This window comes from Candoia aspera, chromosome 16 (assembly GCF_035149785.1).
Source record: "Candoia aspera isolate rCanAsp1 chromosome 16, rCanAsp1.hap2, whole genome shotgun sequence".
In the NCBI taxonomy this organism is placed as follows: domain Eukaryota; kingdom Metazoa; phylum Chordata; class Lepidosauria; order Squamata; family Boidae; genus Candoia; species Candoia aspera.
This window is the reverse complement of record NC_086168.1, coordinates 10,053,511-10,067,587: the sequence shown is the minus strand read 5'-3', so window position 1 is coordinate 10,067,587 and position 14,077 is coordinate 10,053,511. Positions and strand designations below refer to the sequence as shown.

General features: G+C 47.4%; 1 protein-coding gene across 3 annotated transcripts in view; it reads left to right on the top strand.

Annotated features, from left to right (window-relative positions):
* Positions 1 to 14,077, top strand: part of CDK5RAP2 (CDK5 regulatory subunit associated protein 2) — a 61,777-nt gene that overhangs the window by 29,070 nt on the left and 18,630 nt on the right. For 2 of the 3 annotated variants that reach the window (XM_063316501.1, XM_063316499.1), the window contains exons 18-23: positions 1,669 to 1,764; positions 3,125 to 3,306; positions 6,356 to 6,812; positions 8,257 to 8,497; positions 11,378 to 11,491; positions 12,859 to 13,420. In XM_063316501.1, coding sequence (XP_063172571.1) covers positions 1,669 to 1,764; positions 3,125 to 3,306; positions 6,356 to 6,812; positions 8,257 to 8,497; positions 11,378 to 11,491; positions 12,859 to 13,420 — 1,652 coding nt within the window. The remainder of the gene's footprint in view (positions 1 to 1,668; positions 1,765 to 3,124; positions 3,307 to 6,355; positions 6,813 to 8,256; positions 8,498 to 11,377; positions 11,492 to 12,858; positions 13,421 to 14,077) is intronic. The other variant, XM_063316500.1, reaches the window with a different exon arrangement.

Here is a 14,077-nt window from a genome sequence, read left to right as displayed (position 1 = left end):
TTTTGAAGTAAGTGCTGGGGAAAAAAAAGGGTCTGAGTTTCTTTTGGCACCTTAAAGATCAGTCGATTTATTATTGTAGTATCAGATCAAGGAAAACATCCTTTTGTTAGTTGGTGGTGGCGGGTAACAGCTCCTTCCCTTCACCAGCTGGAAGGCTGCAGGAAGTTTTCTAGGGGTGCAGTGACTTAACAGAAGTGGTAAGGAAGTTTGTTTTACTATATTTGGCTTTTGGGGGGTTAAGGGGGTGGAAATGGGAGTAGAAGACCTCTGGGAGGCAACCCCCCCCCCAAGCGCTCTGAAATTATGTTGCTGAAATTTCATTTGGGGAGTGAAGATTGGGGCCTCTGGCAGTGAAGGACGGACAAGGGGCAGTTTCACCCACCAAAGGACTCTTGTTCCCATCTGTTGCCTCTGAAGATGGGCGTTTGTTTTCAAAGCAGCTTCAAGGTCCCTTCTCCCACCCAGGGGAGGAACCTGTGTTGCACCCGGATGCCTTGTGGTGGGGTGCTGAAAAACCATGCTGTTGAAAATGGAGCATGTACCCAATTTTGAGGATATGATCTTGGGGTGCTGGGGTGTTCCCCTCTTTCTACCAGAGGATGTCTTTCAGCTCTGTTTGGCCTCTGCTTCCCTCTGCATCCCTCCAAGAGGAGCCCAGCTAATGCCCACTTGATTCCAAATCTGTGCTCTGGGTCTCCACATCCTTCTGCTCTTCCTTTGAGTTGAAGCATAAGCTCAGCAGAGCTGGGCAGGTTGAGCCAAGTAGGTGGAACAGCTGGACTTCCCCGCCTAGTCCAGAACTTGAAAAGGAAGAGAAATGAAGGGAAAAAGGCACGTCTGTTTTCTGCTGCTCTGGTGATTTAGTTAACTTATTTTTTTAGTCTTTAAGGATCTTTTTGGCTCCCACCCCATCATGCAGAATTGCATGAGGATTACCTGCCCTTGCTCTGGTCTTTGAAAACTTACATCCTGATAGATCTGTGGGGGGTGGTGCAGAGGAATTGCTCTTGAAATTGCTTCCATGGTTTTGCAAAATACTTCTCTTCTGCCCAGTGATGCAGTTGCTGCTCTTCTCCTTCTGCCAAGGCTTGCCTGCACCACTCCAGATGTGATTGGGCTTGGAAACTGTACTTGTCTCCCTTCCCCTGCCATCTTGTAGATTGACAAACGCTTTATTGCCCATGTCTACCCATGGCTGGTATGCCATGTAGCGACCAAGGCCAGAGCCTTGTTTCATTCTGCTGTCTCTTATAGCACCTGTGGACCTGTAGCGACTACAGGTCCATGGGCTGGGCAAGCAGGTTGGGAAAGAAGTGTATTTATTCACTTGGTGAGGCCGCTAGACTCCATGTGAACACAAAAGTGTATCCCCAGTACATTTTCTCCCCAAATCCGGGCTTCATCTGAGCCAGTCCTGTCTGAACAGAGGGACGTTTGCTCTTCCTAGCAGGGAGAACTTGTGTCTCTGCAACCATTGTGAATCAATGACTTTTTTTTTTTTTTAGTATCTTTTGGGATTCTACTGACGCTTAATAACCTAATATCTGTTACTCTGTTGCAGGCATGTCTTTATTTTCCTTTTACATTACTTGATTATACATGTGTCATATCACCTGGTTTCCTTTGACAAATGCAGCCTTTTTCATATCATTCCATACTTTTGTGTAGCTTCTTGAAAGGACAGAAGAAAGCCAGACTCTGACGGGTGCTTTTGATGAAGAGGCAAGCGCACCGAGCTGTGACTGTCCTGAGATGTTGAGTGAGGTGGGAGATTATTGATACAGCTGCGTGTTTTATGGCTCTCTCACCTGTGGGTATATGAAGCTCTGAATTTCTAGTGAATTGCTGAGATGGTCCTTCAAGAATAGGTGGCTTGGCTTGGTTTGAATCTCAGCTCTCTTTGGTGGCATGAAGACAGTGCCCTGCAAGGAGTCATAGGTTTACAATCCCATGGGTACCACACTGAAGTCACGGGTTGACTAGAGGAAACACTCCAGTTTTTTGCCATTGCTCCACTAGTGTTCCTCCTGCTCTCTTCTCCCATCCCAGGCTTGGCCCCAAGGGGCAGCCATCACTGCTGGCCGTTTTTGCTTTGGCTGTTGAGCAGAGTCACAAACCCCGCATGTTGGCTCAACCAGGATGGTGCCACCTTCTCCATGTTGAAATCCCTGTCATGGTCCTCTGCGAGGCGGGATTTCATTGTAAATGTCCCAGTGCTGGCATCCAGGAAAATCCCAGGTTTTCTTGAGTTTTGTTGGTTTAGGCCAGAATGGGCACCCTTTTATGGACAGGGGTCTGCAGTTTTTCTCCATAGCATCTGAAGACCCCCAGGGGCATAGCTGGAGAAGTGATGATGTTACTGAGTATGGGCAAGGCTGAACATTTTCAGCTTTTTCTTTCTTTTTCAAATTCTGGGGGAGTTTGAAGGATGAAAATAGATGAGCCTTTGAGTCTTGCAGAATTTAATTTTCAACCTTTCAAGAGCGACAGTGCCTCTTCCCCCAAGAATCTTGGTTCACTAAATGGTCCTGGCTTGCATGTCTGTCTTTAAGCACTTACAAAAGCAACTACTAAAGATGCAACCCTTTGTAAGGGGAGAAAGGAGCACCTTTCTTCAGAAACTCAACGATTCAATTAAGATCGTGCTTCAGATAGATCTCAGGCTTGATCCTTTTAATATGGCGTCTGTTCCAACCTGAGTTTTACTAGATGGAACAGCTCTTTCTACAAAAAGAAAATACCTTCCTTTTTCTTTTCTCATTTCCTAAAATATAGACAATAATTTGACCGACCGGTTTCAAACAGTAGATGAATCCCACAACCTCTTCAAACCCTACCGTGTATCAGAATTGCATTTTTCTTTTGGCACCTCCTTGGGTGGATAGCGTCTAGTGACTCACTCTAAAGTCCGTTCCCTTTTCCCACCTGAAATTAAATAACCTCACCAAATTGGTGTGTGTTGATCTCTGTATGAGTGAGTTTTATGGAAGACATTATTGCAGGGGCTTATTTTTCAGCAAGAGCTGATGGCTGTTCTCAAGTCATCCTGTCTCTAGATTTGTGGATAGATATGCACGATTTCTTCCCACCAGCAAAAAAGCAATGCACGTTTTCTTTTCATCAGATAATTCCTTTAGACTCATTGGATCCACCACATAAGAATCTGAATCAGCCCGAGTTTGAACCTGAGCCGGTGGCTGGCAAGTACTTTGGCGGGAGCCCAGCGGCCAGTAAATGTGATGCTCAGGAAAAGACTTCGCTCGTGTGTCTTTTAAATGAAAATGGAGCGGCAGAATTTGGATCTCGGTAAGTGGGCAGCTTAGACACGGCATTTTTGACAGCCATCCTATTGGAGAAAGGAAGAAAGCAATTGCATTTAAAGTGAATTTAGATAATGGCCCTCTCTAATTTACCTGGGAGAGATTGGCGAGCTGCCTTCGGAACGGTTTCAGCCCATCATGCAATTAAGTAATTAGGAGATGCAAAGCTTGATCAGAGCCATCGTTTATGGAGCGAGTTTCCTTCCTGGCGATTCGGCAGCATGTAGGGAATGTGCTTCCTCTGGGGGAGGGGGGCAAGCAGGTGAGACCACCCATGTAAAATGCCTTGAAAGGTGCTCCAGGCGTGTAAAAGGGTTACACCGATGAGCGAGAATTGCAAAGTAATGAAATTAGTCTCACCATTCTGTGTCTGGAGAAATTGGATGTTGCTGCACTTTAACTCTCCAGTAGGGTTAGCCCCCCTGCCCCAAACTGTTTGGCTGTCTGGCAGGATCCCAGAAGGACAGGGGAGACCCCAGACATTGCCCCTCCCTAACCTGTCTTCCAGACAGGGCCACGGACCACCAGTTGCCCCAGAAGAACCCTCATCATTTCTGACGTTGCTCCCAGTTTGCTGAAATGCATTTGGAAATTACCTACCCGCCATCCTGGAAAGGTGGGGTGTTGGCCATTATATAAATAGTAGCGATAAATATATCATTCCTCATCAGCTGTTTATGGACTAGAGAGAGATTTTCACTCTCAGCCAAACGTTGACACTTCTTTCGAAGGAGGCATGAAAATTAGTGGGCGGTGGGCCACGTTCGACATGTTTGAGAAACCTCACCCTCTTCCATCTTTGCTTGATCTGCTCTAATTTACTTATTTATTTATTCATCATTCAAACTTATTCAAATTTAATTTCTGCCCATCTCCCCCAAAAGAGGGGGAATTCATCTCTCTTTCATCTCACCCGTAGCAGATTAGCTCCTAAAGGCTCCTGCTGGGCCAGTCCCTTTATTTGTGCCAACAGCCGTTCTCTGGTGGCCTTAGTAGTGGGTGGGGGACCACCTAGGGATTCCTAAAAGGTACGGTGGATCCTGAGATGTTGGGTGTTTGAAGGGGTCCACCCTTTCTACTGTATAGCCAACAAAACTGTGTTTTGCTCTTCCATTGTGGGTCTTCAAGCCGGGGGAACACACAAAAGGGCAGGAGCCGCAGCTGCGTGGCATGCCAGATGAGAAGAGATCTTAAAATGTGGATCTGGAATATTTTCCTCCTTTCCCAATCTTACTTAAAAGTTCGCTAACGAGCCTTCCCTTCCCTCCCCCGCCCCCATGCCTTTTAACACTGTGGCGCATGGCGCTTTCTAATGTCTCGCTGTAAATTCTCCCAGCTTGATTGGTGCCAAGACAATAGGGCTGGGTAACTTAATTCTCACAAATGGCATTAGACGCCAGTGCAGTGGCATTAAAACGCACATTCCCTTTCAAATGCCAGCCTTCTTAAATGCCTCTGTCTTCAGCAGATTGTATTTCAAATGGCACGAAGCATTCCTTTATTGACACACATGAAATTAACGGCAGGCTTAGCTTGGAAGCGGAACGCTCCATCTTTAGTTCCCAGCAAAGGCTCTCTGGTGCCGCTAATGGCTTATGGGCTGTCGCTCAGAAAGCCATTTTGCAGGCTGACCAAAGTTGGCTGTTGCTTGCTAGGGAGGACGCCCCTGGCGTGGTTTGGGATTGATTTCTGCCATTGCGAGATTCCGGCATGCTCAGCGTTTCAAATTGGAATGCAGGGGTGGAAATTGGATCTCCACCCCTGCGTTCAGCTAAGGACTGATTGTCCCACGGGGATGTCTGTCAGCCACATGTAGTTGGATTCTCCCAGCTGGTAGAAAAGGTATTCCTCTGTTGAAATAAGCTGGGGCTTATTACCTGTTCCATGGAAGTAGTTAGCGTAGCTCAGCATCCTGTCTTCCTATCAATCAGCCTCCTTCCTGAAGGAGGGCCTGGTGAAATTCTCTGTCAGTTTCTGTCAGCCTCTGGAGATCATGGCCAACACACAAACACACACATTTTTGTGCTTGTGAATCTAGAGTCTTACAATGTGTTATGGCTGATTTCCTTGCTCTAGATCTCCATGGGTTTAGACAGGGTTTTTTTCCACCCCTATTTAACAGGACAGGTGCTCCATCAGCATCCAGCGCCCTCCTCTTATAGTTTATTGGTCCCTGGTTGACTAAATAGCCAGTTAAATAGTCACTGCATCAATCCATCTAGCTCCATGTTGTCTCTACCAAGACTCTGGGTATCAGACAGGGATCTCGCTCAGCTGGAGGAGAGACCAGGATGGACTCAAGTTCTTCCCTTCCTCTGTCACCCAAAAGTAAGGTCTGTGTGGTTCAGGCTGGATAAAATAGGAACATACGCAGGCTGAGCTCAGACAGCATTTGACCTGGTTAACAGAATGTGGTTATTGTACTTATAGAATGTTCCTTGACTAAATCACATTTCCAAAAATAAGACAAGCAGCGTGTGAGCCCGTCTGCATTCGTAAGCGCTGCTTGGCGTCTAGCAGGGCGCCCTGTTCTTGCGTCGGATGGGTTGCTCCTGCATTCCAGAAAAAGAGCAAGGCTGCCTCTGCCCTTGGCCACCAACTCCGAAGCCTTTGAGTTTCGTCTGGGCCCTTTGTGCCCACGCTGAACCTGCACGGCTGTGATAAGTGAGAAAATTATTCCCATTTTCTAGGGGGAAAACAGCAGCTCCCATGAAATGGCTTTTGACCAGCCTGCTCTTTATTTTTAAACTGTCGCTAAATTATACGTAATCATTCTTTGGTAACTGTTGGATTAAGTTTGCTTCTGAATCTCCGGCTTAGTTTTGTTTCTCTCTCTTTTTTAGCAACTCCTACTGTTTTGTTAATCTTCTGCCTTGAGATTTCTCATCTGGCTCTCTTTGAGGTTGTGAACATGAAAAGGTTCATTCATGCTTCATGATGAGTCTAGAAACTGTTGTGCAGAAGGTAAATTTGTTTTCTTAACAAATGTTTGTTTTTGTTATTTTTTTCCCCCTCCCCACCCTCCGGATGAAAAGCAGACAAGAACAGATGAAAATTGCAAATAAGCCGTCAGATCCTCAGAAGACAGCCGAGCGAGACGGTTTAACTGATGATCTGGAGAATAAAGATGAGGAAGATCTTAAGCAGCTGATTATTCAGCTGAGAGCTGAACTCAGGCAGCTTACGCAAGCCAACACCTCGCTGGAGCCGCGAGGTGAACCGCATCCTACGCTGAGCCGAAATGAAGGGCTCGGTCCCAAAGCCGTGCCAGAGTTGAATGTGGAGATTGAATTGTTGAAAGTGGACGCGAAGGATGCGGCCACCCAAACGACAGCGGTGCTGGATGACATCACGAGGCCGAAGCACGAAGGCGAAAGAACGGCAGTCTCCGAAGATGGAGTGACCATCTTTGACAAAGCTTGCTGGCAAAGGAACGCCTCTGCCCAGAGCAAGCTCCAGAAGTCTCTCCTTCAGATGAGCAGAGCAAACAAAGTGAGTACGTGCCAACTTCTCCAGGCAGGCCTTGGAAGAGGAAATGGAGGAGAGCCTTGCTGACCTGGTTGCCTCAGTGTCCGAAACACCCTGTTAAAGACAACGCAGGCCTTAAGGCACGTGTCTAGTTGACCTTGTTTCACGGAGGCTGGGCCTCTGCTTTGGAAGGCGCCAGACCCATTTTGTGCTCTGGCCCAGCCATGCTAAGTACGTGCAGGAAGGTGAGCAAGTCAATAGACCTTGTCTTAAGCGTGTGTAATGGTAGCTACCTCCCCATGAGACACGGACTGTTCGTGGACCGCCTGAAAGATCTGTAGAGGTTCCGATCTCGCTACGGAGGGCCCTTTGCTCCGTCTGTTTCTCCTTCCCCATCTTGCTCAGCGGGTAACTTAGTAGCTCTTCCTAGAGACCTTCACTTGGTGTGTCTGCAAGTCGCAGACTTGTCCCCTCCCCCACCACCCCAAGAGGGAATCCTTAGGCAGTTGGGCTAACATTGCCTCTACGGACGGTGCTTTTGTTATGATTCACTATTACAGCTAATAAGTCACTGGTAGACCATCGTTCCCGAATATGCTTCGTGTGCGGAAGTAACCAATAGTGTTCAGAATTATCGCAGCATTCAGTGACAATTTCTTGAGTTAATGATGCATGGTGTGTAGATGTGCTTCCTTATCTTTAAAAAAAAAACACAGAAAAATTCTGAACTTGCAAGGGTTCATAAGGAAGGCAGGAAGGAAAGAGCTAAATACGAATTACATTTTAAAATCTATAGAAATCCAGTTTGTTAAGCTTACTGTTCCAAGTCTTCCAGTCACAACTGGGGTGATTTTTGTCACCTTTAGAGAAGCTGCTTAACCTGCTCACAGGTCCTTCCTTCCCTCCCTGTGAGCTGAGTCAATTTTGCACCAAACGTTTTCTTGGACTTAAAAATATAAAGCAAGAAGGGCTAGAATATTTTCCAAAGGGCACCCCACCCCACTTTTGCTTCCTTGTTTCATTTTATATATATATATATATATATATATATATATATATATATATATATATATATATAAAAGTTAAATTTATAAGGCTGCCTAGCTCTGTATTTTACACGATTTCACTGCCGCTTTCAACAGGCTGCTTGCCAACTCCACGATCCAGCTGTGAAGCCAATGAAATCTGGCCACCTAATACTGGAAAGCCAAATCAGAGTGAATGGGTAAATGTTTTTGCCCTATTTTGCAGCACCGCACGACTGAATTTTTTTCTTTTTCGCTTGGGGTGTGTCTTCCCTCACCCGCACCCCCAGACACAAAATGTACCCCGTTCTTCTCCCTCCCAGCTTTGTCTGCAAGGTTCCCATGGTTGGATTGGATTACGTCAGCCTGAGCATCTGTTTTATTCTCATTCTGGTCTTTATCGATGCTCCATTTAATTCCTCCTTGACTTGTGTTTTGTCCAGAGCGACTCTTGCTATCCAGCCAAGAAATCCCGCTTACCTATTTTACTGAAACCTTCAAGATCCCTGGGAAGCATCTCCGTAGGTACCACCCTGCCCAGACCAGATCTGCATCTTCCACGTTGCATCTTCACCCTGGACGAAGGCCTGAAGGGAAGGCCATTTAGCGAAGAATCCCAGCAGAGTGAGGCTGAGAGTGATGGGTCCAGTCAGAAGGAGGTATCAGAAGACGACAAACCAGCAGGTATGCTGAGGAATTGTGCCCCAGGCCCAGTCAGACCTTCTCCTCTTCCTCTGAACTTACAAGATGAGGCCCAGTATGCATGCTGCAGCAACACCTAGCGCAGCTGTACAAAGTTAGAGATGCTCAGCTTGAGGCCTGAGCTCCATGCTCAGTCTTTGAAGGCAGTCCCCAGGAGAGTGCTGAAGCATGCAGCGAGGGAGCAGAGCCCAAAGTGGGCAGAGGCCTCCATTCTCTGCCTTCTCAGCATCCCTTTCCCCCTCTTCTTCTGACACCTTCTGTGCTCCTCTCCCTCCTTCTCCCTGGACACCCCCCTCTTGCAAAGGATCGAAACGCCTTTCAGCGAGGCTGAGGGCTTGCCCGTTTGCTCCCCACCCCGTTCTTCCTGCTAAGCAGAGAGCAGTTGCGGTCCAGGTCTCCTGCCGTGCAAGCAAAGCCAGTCCCCAACTAATTCCTTGGCTCAGCCTTCCCAGTTAAAACGCGTCACACAGGAGAGAAGCAACGGCAAAGCAGAAAAGTGGGACGGTGGCGCGCACAGATTTCTGCAAGTGTGAAACAGCTGTCTGTCGTCCACCTGCCAGCAAACGTCCAAGACATGTTATGAGCATTGGCTTGCAAATTTGCAAAGGGTGGGGGACGCTGCCCGTCCTACAACTGCACAAGGAAGTTGACACCCCACTTAAAAATGCTAGCCGAAGTACCCTCAAATGTAATCCAGCCTCCATCCTGCTGTGCAACAGCTGCGCTTCTCCGGGCCCAGCGAGGCATTAAATCTTTCCCGCTCACCCCCATCAGCGGCGCTGAAATGATCTACTTGATCTGTCCCCCAGCAAACAAGTGTCTCCGTAGCATGTTTTTTAGTTTTCAGCAAGCCTTTTTTAAATAGAACCTATTCTCTTATGTACCGCTTGACCCATGCAGAAAGTTCACTGGGGAACCCAAGAGATGGTAGCTGATATACCAGCGATGGGTATTAAATTTTCTCGGTGGTGAAAATTTGCACAGCGTGTGCTGCTGCTGGTGCTCAGGGACAGCACGGGACATTTAAGGATGAGGGGAATGTGCTCAAGGCGAGGGAAACCAGGAATTTAGATTCTTATTAATACTACTTGAATGAAAAACAGTCCTGTTGGCTTGATCCAAAGGTTTATGTAGCATCTGGCTCCCTACGGTATCCAACCAGATGCCACGGGCAGAGGTGGGCAACTAATTTATTTCACTGATCTTTATTTTAGAAAAGTTTAAAAAAAAAAAAGCAAAATACCAAGATACACTGAAACGACAGAATTAAACAAAACCAACTTTTAAACATGATAGAAACTGGAAAAAGGAAAAAAAGGTGGGTAACCTGCCTTTTTGCAGCCCCTGGCCTCTGTTCTCTCGACAGGTTCTGGTTGCTGAAAAGTGGCAACACTGTTTTCTGCCCTTGGAGACGGAAGATGCAGAAATGCTAGAAGTACCCTAAAATAGAGATAAGATGCTTAAAACAAAAAGGAAAAACTCAGGATTGGAAAACCGGGCTCATCAGCTGGCCCTGTCTGCTTGCCTGTGTTAATCTGGAGGCTTTGCCTCATTTCCTGAGCCAAGACAGCCTTTTCCTCCTGAAAATATACGGAAAGGTGGCCAGGCCAGGCTCCTGGGGTTTTGCCCTTGTTCCTGCCCTGCTCCAGTCTCCTGCAAGAATTTTGGTATTGGTTGAAACCTCCTTCCTGCACAATCAGGCCCTGCTGGGTGCCCCCCCAGGTTCAGGGGCTTCATAGGAGTTGCAGCAGTGGCCTCTGTCCCCTTAAGATGCAACAGGGGTGTCTAAGGAGAGGGTTGTCATTGTGGTGGAACACCTGCCCATTATGTTGACTGGGGACTGTCATTTGGGAACATGGTTCTGCCACTTTGTCTTTGTTCACACAGCAATCTCAGTCTGGTCTCAGAGCTGACCTATTTTCTAGATCTGGACACTCACACGGAACATGAATGAGGCCGGTGGCTGCGTTCGCCAAGTGCAGAGACGGTCCCTCCATTGTTTAGAATGTCAAAAACTCCATTATCCTGAGTTGGAGGATTGGGTCATCTCGTTCAGGGCTGGGTGGCCTGCATGCAAAACCCCCAGCACCCATTTTGGCTCTCCTTCTGACTTCGTTGTTTTCAGAGGGGGTTAAGAGGGAAAATAGGCTCCGTACGCCTTGCAGAACATCCCTTAAAAAACGCAAACACAACATCCCTTAAAGGCCCAAGGTGTCTGCTTTGCTCCTTAAGATGGTCTGCTTCACTGATGGTCTGAAGATGGTCTGCTTCACTGATGCCATTTGCAGCCCCTTGGGCAGGGCAGCAGAAGTTTGCACATCCCCTGCCCCAAACAAACCATTTTTCAACGCTGATTGGTAGAACTTCAAGCCAGCTCTCCTTGGAGATCCCAGAGATTGAAGCTGTGGCTGTGATATGCAGAACTGATTCTCGGCTGTTGACTTGCAGCCACCTTGGTGTGACTTCCAAGATGTTCTAAAATGCAAATGCCCGTGAATGACCTTTCTAGTCAGAATGTTTCTCCTTTACCCCTGGTAATTATCTTCTAACTCTGATGGTGCCCAGAAACCTCCTTGTGACAACGCTCTATTACCGTAGGGCATTCAGCGCCAAAGGAAGCAAGATCTTTTCCATGTTGGAAAACTTCTGGACCAAACTCCCATGAGATACATGGCTTCTAAAAGAGGGCTTAAATCCCACCTTCCTTCAAAGGTTTTGAAACAATGAAAAAACAAACGAACGAACTAGATATAGCTCATGAAATCGTCAAGAATTTCGCAGGGTTTGTTGAATTTTCTTTTCAGTTTTAACACGCTATTGCCAGGCCGTTTAAATTCAAAATGTTGCCTACCTTTTCTCCAGAAGTGTCAGCAATCAAGCCAGGGGTCCCTGAAGCAGAAGATAGATTGCTCAGTATCCAAAGCACCGGCCAAAAAGACAAAGCAGAGCAGAGCATCAGCGAAGGGACCCAATTAGGTACAGTTTCCCTTTTATGAATTTCCTACAGCTTATGCAATTTGATACAGGTGCAATTTGCAGCGTGCAAAAACGAGCTAGCCGTGTTACCGCTGTTAAAATATTCTGCCTAATAGTTCATTTGCTGGAGTTAATTGTTCTTCTCTGACCACTGTTGGTAGTTTGGAAAAGCAGCTCCCGAGAATTAACATTTTGAGGTGTCAGTGGGATTTGCGAAGATGGCTTATGTATAATTAGAGATACAGCTTCCCTCTGAGCTGGAAGCTATGAAATTTCTCTGATACTCACTGTAATTTTACTTTTAAATGGCGATCAATGCCTGCTAACAAGCTCACATTTTGAAAGCTACAACATGCCTCCCCTCGTTCCCCTTCTCTGTCTGAATTTTTTAGGATGTAGCTGAAAAGCTTAATGTGGTTGATACATATGATTAATGATCATGGTGTGAATCTGGTACCCAAAGCTTCAATTCCCTCTTTCTTGAGATCAAAGAGACCTCCAAAGTTACTCACTCCATCAATAATTTCTTCCGTTGCAAAATGGAATAATAAATAGGAACCAGGGAGAAGGAGTCGTTGCATACAAACTGCGGCAAAATTAGGGCTTTTTATATGTGCGCGGGGAGATTTATTATAATTAAAGACCTAGTGTGGTCCTAGACAACAGATTAGAACTAGAAAGGTTCAGGGTGAAGCCTGCACCCCACCATGGAAACTCACTAAGTGAGCTTGCGCCATTCGTCCTCCTTTAGCTGAGCGTACAGCCCAGGGTTGGCACTGGTGGAAAAAAAATGGTGGCAAAATGTGATAGATGCTGCTTTGAGCTCCTGCAGGCAAGCTGGGATATAAATCTAAGACATAAAGACATGTAAAATGATTTGCGTCCCTTCTTTCTTCAACAAAATGTAATTCGTGTTCAGTTGTTGGATGTTCAGATGCTGAAACAATCCATGGGAAGAACGAATTCCTCCCCATTCAAGTCCTAGTAGTTGTAGGGTTTGGGGGTGTGGGTTGAAATCACCAATTTTTTTGGGGGGGAGGTACAGTCTGTTTGACATGCAAGTCAGATGATGTCCTCATTGCTGGAATTCATGAGTCACTAGATTTGGGAATGTAAATCCAAAACTTCAGAATCTCAAAGAAATGCATTGCCGTGTCTTCAGAATGGTAATTCTCATTTACGCCAGGGGAAATGGAGCCTTTCCACACGGATTCTTCCTGCTGGGTTAACGCGGTGAAGTCTCTGAGTCATTGCAGGTGGTTTGCTGATGGACGGGAGGGCAAATGCGGCTTGCCGTGCAGACGTTTTTAACGCAACCGAAACCTGTCCTTGGTTAAACGCTTTTGCGCACATGCGTTCCTTTTCAGAAACCGAAGGGAACACCTCTGAGTCAAACCAGTCTGCTTTGCAGGAGCTCAGTCACCCATCCGATTCCTCCGAGAAGCAGCCTGGGGGCGTGAAGACCCCATCCTTGGATAGCAAGAGTGTGTTTTCTCTTAAGCCGAGCACGATAAGCATCGATGGGTTCGACTGCGAAGCGGCGGACAACGTTGAGGAGCTGAGGCAAAGGATCAAGGATCTGAGGTCCGAAGTGGCGAAGTACCAAATGCTGCTGATCCAGTTTGACCTGGCTGAACAGCTTCCCCCCACTATTCTTTTGGGCCACGATGGGGAGAGTCCCTCCCCTGCAGGGCTTAAAGGAAGTGGCCCCAAGTTGCCAGCCTACTCTGACGTATTGCAGCTGAGGGAGCACGCTGAGGATCCTGCAGCTCCCGGATCTGGACTCTCAGATGAACAAGCCCTACACAGGCTCAAGGAGCTGTTGCTGGAAAATGAGGCAGAGCTCGAGAAAGAGCAGATGGCCAACATGCGGCTCCTCGATGAGGTCTATCGCCTGCACAGCAAGCTGAAAAGCGTGTCCCGGGCCGAGTGAGTAGCAGCCACCCACCTTTGGGGAAAGGGGTGGGAAGGAGGGTATGGCTCCTTGGGACTCTTGCTAGGAGGCCACGTTGGCCTCAGCTGGCTGCGAAAGTGCCCACCTTGGTTTCACTCAAGAGGGATTTGATTCGGTAGCACCACAAGGGAAGAGATGTGTAGGCAGTTGATAGATCAATAAGCAAGACGTTTGCAAACAAACAAGGCTGGGGGTCCATGAGTGTGTGGGTGTGTGTGTGTGGCTGGGTGCAGAGTTAATCATGGTGGGGTAGGAGCCCTCATCTAGAATCCAACGGGGTCATCCCGTGAAACTGACTTGCAGGGAATTTGGGACACCAGGGAAGCGTCAACGTCCTACCCAAGAGAGCCCACTATGGCACTGGGGAACGCAGCATCCGGCAATGCTCACCCACTTGACTGGCCTTAAAGCAGAATCAGATGTACCCCTGAAGGATGAAACTATCATTCGCCTTTGGTTTCAGAAACACGGGGTCACCTCCGGTGGGCCTGGAGATGCGGTGCCCCAGCCTTAAAGGGAGAACCCTGGGCCCCACATTTCTTGGTCGGCAGCTGTAACTCAGCTTTTGGTGCGGCTCCAACCATGCTGCCTTGTCGTGGTTCAGAGTGCCTGCAAAAAAACCATGGATATAA